The 7,311-nt window shown below is 34.6% G+C and overlaps 1 protein-coding gene across 1 annotated transcript; it reads left to right on the top strand.

The window, feature by feature from the left end:
• LOC117111960 (electron transfer flavoprotein-ubiquinone oxidoreductase, mitochondrial-like) lies at nucleotides 1-6,682 on the top strand. The gene is made up of 10 exons (XM_033255019.1): nucleotides 1-110; nucleotides 1,151-1,303; nucleotides 1,979-2,137; nucleotides 2,345-2,463; nucleotides 2,993-3,076; nucleotides 3,107-3,325; nucleotides 3,917-4,085; nucleotides 4,585-4,767; nucleotides 5,265-5,486; nucleotides 6,159-6,682. The coding sequence occupies exons 2-10, from the start codon at nucleotides 1,159-1,161 to the stop codon at nucleotides 6,320-6,322; spliced, it is 1,464 nt and encodes a 487-aa protein (XP_033110910.1). The 5' UTR covers nucleotides 1-110; nucleotides 1,151-1,158; the 3' UTR covers nucleotides 6,323-6,682.
• Nucleotides 6,683-7,311: the final 629 nt, after the last annotated feature.

Genomic DNA, 7,311 nt, shown 5'->3' with positions numbered 1-7,311 from the left:
GTATCTAAAGAAGGTTGTGTCTCGCTGTTTGGCTACAAGTTCAAGAACACATAATAAAATTACTACACATTACACAGTTGTGCCAAGAGAAAGTGATCCAAGATGGAAAGGTAGGTGGTCTCTTCAACATCCCCTTTCTGTTGAAGATCTTATAATACTAATCCTTTAGACATCCATATTGTGATACTGGTAAACATTTCTGTTTGACCCACATGTGTGAAGCACCTATACATTAACAACTGAGGCAATATTTGACTAAATGTATTGTATCTCCTCTTTCAAATAGTTTTATTTTATTTTTAAGTCATTCTTTTTCAGAAACAATAAGAAATAAAATCTAACAAAATACCCAGGTCATGGCTTAAAGTGCATGCATGGTATCACAAAGGAACAACAGAGATTAAAAGTGTTAAATGAATATTAAACATGATTTTTATAGTTAATTATACAGTATTGAGAGTAAAATAGTTAGTATATCACTTGATTAAAATCTCTCATAACTGACAACATATTGTGGCCAAGGGCCACAAAAAAGAAACAAACAAAAAACAGTTCAAAAATTTTAAACCATTAACAATATTAAATCTTTGAAAAAACAATAAAAATTTACAATAACATCCAAAAAATTACCACCAATAATTAGGTAAATGGAGTCGAAAAATTGATCATGAAAAGGATAATAAATAAGAAGGATTTGAACATCAGACTATCCAATAATTTGAGCAATTGATTGAATATAAGTGAAGGGGACATCTCAACATGCGATGATATAAGTAAGGCCAAATAAAATAAATTGTTTGTTTGCCCTTGTTTAAAAAAAATGCTTTAATTTATTTTTTAAAAATACTTATCAGATGGAATAAAAATAACCTACAGAGGCCTAGAATGGCAATATCGTTCATCAGACAACAACTTTAGACTAATTTGTAGGGCATCTGGCAAAAAATAAAGATAAATTTACTCACATTTTTTTTTAATTTGTAAAGAAAAAAGATAAAAAAATTATTTTTGTTTTTCCACCCCTATTTTTTTTCAGTGAGTTAGGGGCGGGTGGAGGAGGGCAAACAAACAATTTTTTTTATTTGGCCTAATGAAACATTTTATTATATTTAATTGCAATATGTTTGGTGTATCGCATTCCAAAAAATAGATGTGGAAATGGAACGATATGGAGATGAGGTAGATGTTTTGGTTGTAGGAGGAGGACCTGCTGGGCTTGCTGCAGCTATTAGACTAAAACAACTAAGCCTAGAGAAAAATCACGAACTAAGGGTGTGTTTGGTAGAAAAAGCAACAGAATTAGGTTTGTAACTTTTGTGATCAATATCCAATTTCACTAAACATCTGTAAAATGTTTTATTTTGCACAATTTTTCAACAAATAAGGTATGTTTTTAAGAAGAGATATTTACTTTTTTGTTTTGAATTTTAATTAAATTAATAATTAACTTCAATGTACAGTGAGCTGAATAAGCACAAACACTCCAAAGAAATCTATTTCTTTCCTTCTCTCCTTGTTTTTCAATTCTTTTTTTTTGGAGGCTTATCCCTGGTTTACATATGTAAACCAGGGGCGGGCGGATCCAGACATGTCCAAAAGGGAGGTGGAGCCAATTGAGAGACAACACCACTCTAGGGGGTCTGGGAAAATGTTTGTCTTCTAGACACCCGGAAATAACATGGAAGTTGTTTTGGACAATCAATTATTTCTTTTTCTTTCTTTTTTTTTTTAACTTTCCAAAAGAGCGGCCATGGCCGGCTCGGCCCCCACTAAATCTTCCCCTGTAAACAATCAAGGAACCAGTGCTGAGTCAGCTTTAATGTGTACTTAGCAGCCTCAGAGAGATATTGAATCACACTTTGTTCTTCATTTTTGTTGGTTACTTTAATTGTGGATTTTTCTTTTTGGATTTTTTTTTTGGGGGGATTTTTCTTTTCTATATTATATTATCTTAATAGTTTATTTGCTGCTCTATCAGGTGCACATACTCTGTCAGGAGCCTGTTTAGAAACACATGCGTTTGATGAACTGATACCAGACTGGAGGGAGCGAGGAGCGCCATTAAAAACAAAAGTCAAGGAAGACAAATTCTTGTTTCTAACAGAAAAGAGTAGTTTTCGAATTCCAATATTTAAAGGTATGGTGTAGTATAACAATTTTTATAACTCTGATGAAAAAGTGCTTTTGGATCCAAACATTCAGATGCATATTATTATTATATCATTTAATAATAGAGATCACATAAAAAACATCTGGATGGCTTATCATATAGACTTTGTAATGGGTGCACATGTTGCAATGTCCATTCATTTTTCATGTAAGTTTTGCTTTATTTTCTGATCAGGTCTTCCTATGTACAATCATGGTAATTACATTGCTAGGCTTGGTAATGTGGTGAAATGGTTAGGAGAACAAGCAGAGGAGTTAGGTGTGGAGATTTACCCTGGCTATCCAGCCAGTGAGGTCAGATTCATTTGCACTGTTCAATTAAATTCAACATTAAATTTATAACAATTTAAATATATTTATATGCTTTGGGTATGGCAATTTAAAATGCTAGTAAATCTTGTAATGCAAAATAATAATAATTATTATTTTCTTGGGGAATGTGTTAGCAAAATATTTAACGCAGTGGAGTTGGTTAATAAATGACTTACATCTCAATCTGCCTCAACCATACAACTTGTTAGGCCAATGTTGTTCCATAAGTGCATCAGTGATGACTTTCCTATCTTAGGTGCCCGATCATTTAATTATACTTTTTCCATTATAATTTTCATTTCTTTTATTACCATTGTTTATTTGGTCCAAGACTCAATACAGTACACCCTGTTGGCTTTAGCCTGTGTGAGCTTTCCTTGGAGGAGCCTCAATGTTAGTCACAGTGAATAGTTCTTACTTATTTGTAATGACAAGGTAAACTACTAAAGAAATACCATAGTTGTAGTATAATTAAATCAATTATGTTTGTAATAATTTTATCTTACCATAGGTTCTGTACCATGAAGATGGGAGTGTGAAGGGTGTTGCAACCACTGATGTTGGCATAGGTAAAGATGGCTCACCTAAGGTAAACAATTGAGCATCTTGGTTTATTGTATGACAGGATTTTAAAACCTATGGAGGTTCATTCTTGTACCATCTTGATGAAGGTTCTCCATTGGTGGCTGTAGGTTTTGTGGTTGGCTTAGATTACACCAATCCATATCTTAGCCCTTACAGAGAGTTCCAAAGGTATAAGCATCATCCAGCAATAAGATCAACCTTTGAAGGTGGTAAAAGGATAGCATATGGTGCTAGAGCTCTCAATGAGGGCGGCCTCCAAGTAAGTATCATGTTGATTTTAGATAACAATGATATATGATAAATATAGGTGCCAGTGGCGTGGAGTTAAATAGCTTGGTGGTTAAGATGCTTGCATTCCAATTCCTGTCAGTGCTGCAGGATTTTTCCTCACGACCAAAACAACTCCACTGTATAAGCCTCATATTGAGATTTAGTTTGTGTTAAGCATCGTGTGTGTATGTTTGTCTTGTGAAAGGGATTATTACCTACAGGATAGTGATGTATTATTAGATATTATTATTATTAGTGAGTGTAGCTAGTGTCACATGGTCTTTAGGTGTGACTTAGCCGCACGACGGTAACTAACGGATGACGTCATAATTTATTCAGCTTGCGTTGCGAAGTATGTTAATTTCAGGATTTTACGTGCTCGACATACGTTATGGGTTTGCGCATGCGTATTTTGATTTGTTAACAAAAAGGGCAGAGCTATCGCGCTGCATGTTGGGTACAAACATTAAGGTTAACGTCGTACGGCCAAAACTAAATAATAAATACTGTAGAAACTTACTGTAGGCACTTGTTTTTCAAAGGCTCTGTAATTCACTAAAGTTTGTTATTCCTGATTCAGTCTATTCCCAAGCTGGCATTTCCGGGCGGTCTGTTGGCAGGATGTAGTCCGGGATTCATGAACGTACCAAAGATAAAAGGAACACACAACGCTATGAAGAGTGGTATGCTGGCTGCTGAATCAATCTTTGACAAATTAACAGATGAAAATTTTACCTCAGAAACAACAGGTTTGTCTTGGCATACAGTGTGTTAATGTAATTTTAATTTTAATTATTATTTTTGAACATGCAAATGCTAGGAATTAAATAATAGGTAATAAAATTTCTAGATACTGATAGATTGGCATTTTACATATTATTTACATAATTTTTTTTACACTTTCTTCCTACTATGGATTTATATTTACATTTAGTCAAGCACCAAGAGGCCTTGTTTATTTGCACTACTGTATATAAATCCATTTATTGTTGTTGTTGTTGTTGTTGTTGTTGCTGCTGTTATATTTTCATTGTTGTTGCTGCTGCTGCTGTTGTTACTCCTCCTATGCTGTATGAGTTTAGCATTTAGCATTACGATCCAGATTCACTAGTTGACAGTATGTACAAGCAAGTTAATGACAGCTTGTAAGAATCATTTTATTTACATATTAACACAAACATTATAATTTTACTTGATTGAAAGATTAAAACTGATGAAACATTTACAGGCCAACAAATTCCTTTGTAGGTATATATTGTGACGAATATGAGGCTCGTGTTAAGAAGAGTTGGATTTGGAAGGAATTGCAATCCGTTAGGAATATTCGGCCCTCATTCAATAACCCACTTGGGGTATTTGGCACCATGATGTATACTGGATTATTCTATTTCATTGGCAGGGGAAAAGAACCATGGACCTTAAAACACAAACGTAAGTCAGCCAATATTGATCATATGTGAATGAAAATAAAAATACTTTGAACATGCTGTACCATCTAAGCTACAAAGTACCCATTTCTAAAGGTACAAATTCTTTGAACAAGCCACGCCATCTGAACAACAGGGCTTGTAGTGTTGCTGATGGATTTGATATGTATGCTAAAAACCATTTGTGTTCTGTGATGAAATTTTGGGTGTTTTTTTGGGGGGGTTTTTTTTTTTATTTTACAGATATAAAGTAAACATATTGTATTCCAAAAATATTGTAGAATTTTGACAGTACACTAGCTTTTGTGCACACAATGCACTTGTTAGGTGAATGTGAAGCATAAACTGTGTGGATGGAAAAATCAAGCTGAATGAGACAAATTTTAAATGAGTCTTTAAAGTACTAAATGGTTTTTGAATTTTATTTTCCATTACATCAGACTAGTACAGCTCATATATTTTATTTGAAAATATTGTAGTTTAAAGTTTTACCTTTATCAGACAAAGATTCTGAAACATTGAAACCAGCCTCACAGTGTACCCCAATTGAGTACCCAAAGCCTGATGGAGAAATCAGCTTTGATCTACTGAGCTCAGTTGCATTAAGTGGAACAAACCATGAGGGCGACCAACCAGCTCATCTCACATTAATGGATGACAGTGTTCCTGTTGATAGAAACCTTGCCGTATATGATGGACCAGAGCAGAGGTTCTGTCCAGCAGGTAAATCAGTATTGTTGATGCTTTTTGGTTATGTAGCCCCAGACCCCATCATCAGCATTTCCCCTCTTACGAAGGGTTACCGACTTTCACGCCATGATGACTTGTTTGTGTCATCAGTACGCTATTGGAACATTTGTATTTTACAGTGAGCCTGCCCTGGCATACCACTAACCCATCACTCTAGGGTAGGGGATGGGCATAAAAATCGGTCCGAGGGCCAAACTGAATATTTTATTTTATTTATCGAGGGTGCACCCAAACATAGATGTTTCCAGTGTGCTTCTTAAAACCTTTTATACCACTTTATGCTCAGTTTTAATATTACTTTTTACAGATGATCGGTGTTGAGCCCTTAAAAAACAGTGTTTTCTAGCCAAAGCCCTTTGCCACAAATCTTTTTCTTTTGCCGCAACTATACTTTGGAATTCCCTGCCTGCACACATTAAAAACTGTTCTGTTGCTTCATTTAAAAAATTACTTAAATCTCACCTTTTCCATCATTAATGTGCACAGCGCCTTTGATAATGCACCCCAATCATTTGACACTTTATTATGTCTGTAAAAACAGTCAATAGTCTGGAGTAGAGTATTCATTAAACTATGAGGTACCTTGTGATTTGTAGATACTGTATCATGTCACTTACTGCATTGAAATATCTATATACTGTACAGGTGTTTATGAGTATGTACGTGTTGAAGAAGGTGATGGAATGCGATTACAAATCAACGCTCAGAATTGTGTACATTGCAAAACCTGCGACATCAAAGATCCGAGTCAGAACATTAACTGGGTTGTACCAGAGGCTGGAGGCGGGCCTGCCTACAGTGGCATGTGAGATGGTTGTGTAAAGCAAGCAATAAACTACAGAACAGTACATTGGAAAGGTTCTGAAGCTGATGGAATAATTTAAATATCAGAAATGTTTTCTCGATAAGGATCTTTAGGGGTAAATGACATGGTGTGCATTAGCAATGCACATGCTATGCATGTTTAAGACTGCAATGCAAACTTTAAATTAAAATATCGTCCTTGAGACATTCAAGATGAATGATACTCTATTCAAAATAAAAAATATGTCTATGTTCTATTTTACTGAATATTGTGTGTTACCTATTTATAAATCTAAGATATTCTGGACTAATATACTAAATATTTGAAGATGTACAGATTAAAGTAGCATGGACTTAAAAACGAACATTTTTCTTTGATTTTTTTTCATACAGTACATTGTTTTGTGAACCCTCCGCTAGTAATTAGAGCCTGTTAGTGCACCCATCACCATATTTCTTAATGTATTATTTGTTTAAATTATTGTGATGAGGTAGGGGGAATTTATTTTTTTTTTTGGTGCAAAATGGATTGCACATAGTGTACTCTAATAAACATTCCTAAATTTCACTTTAAATGTATGAAATACATTTATTACCCTTAGAATTTGTTATTGCCTGATCATAAAGACTTGTTGATGCCAACCAGTTTAAAGAAATGCAATTTCTGCTTGAGTAGAACATCAACAGAATGTGTTGTGATGTTTCTTTCATTTTTTGTCGTACAACGCAGCAAGTGCCTGGCTTTATGCATTTTTTACAATTGGTGGAGTGTCAAATTAAAACTGAACTGACCAATCAGTAGTGCCAGAATACATGCATGTCCAAAAACGTATGTGTATAGGTACATTTTACGCTATCTTTTTTTGGGACCTTAGAATCAACATCCAAGGGGCGGGCTTAGCAGAGAGGTCTATTGTGGGCCTAAGGGTTCCTTAATATATGTTTTCCCTCTGGCTAGATTGTTTTGGTAGATCAGTTTTTTATAACCAAGCAG

Source organism: Anneissia japonica, unplaced genomic scaffold (assembly GCF_011630105.1).
Source record: "Anneissia japonica isolate Jap-2015-1 unplaced genomic scaffold, ASM1163010v1 scaffold288117_len521816_cov214, whole genome shotgun sequence".
Taxonomy (NCBI): Eukaryota; Metazoa; Echinodermata; class Crinoidea; order Comatulida; family Comatulidae; genus Anneissia; species Anneissia japonica.
Note: the sequence above shows the minus strand (reverse complement) of the source record. Positions and strands in the feature narration are given on the sequence as shown.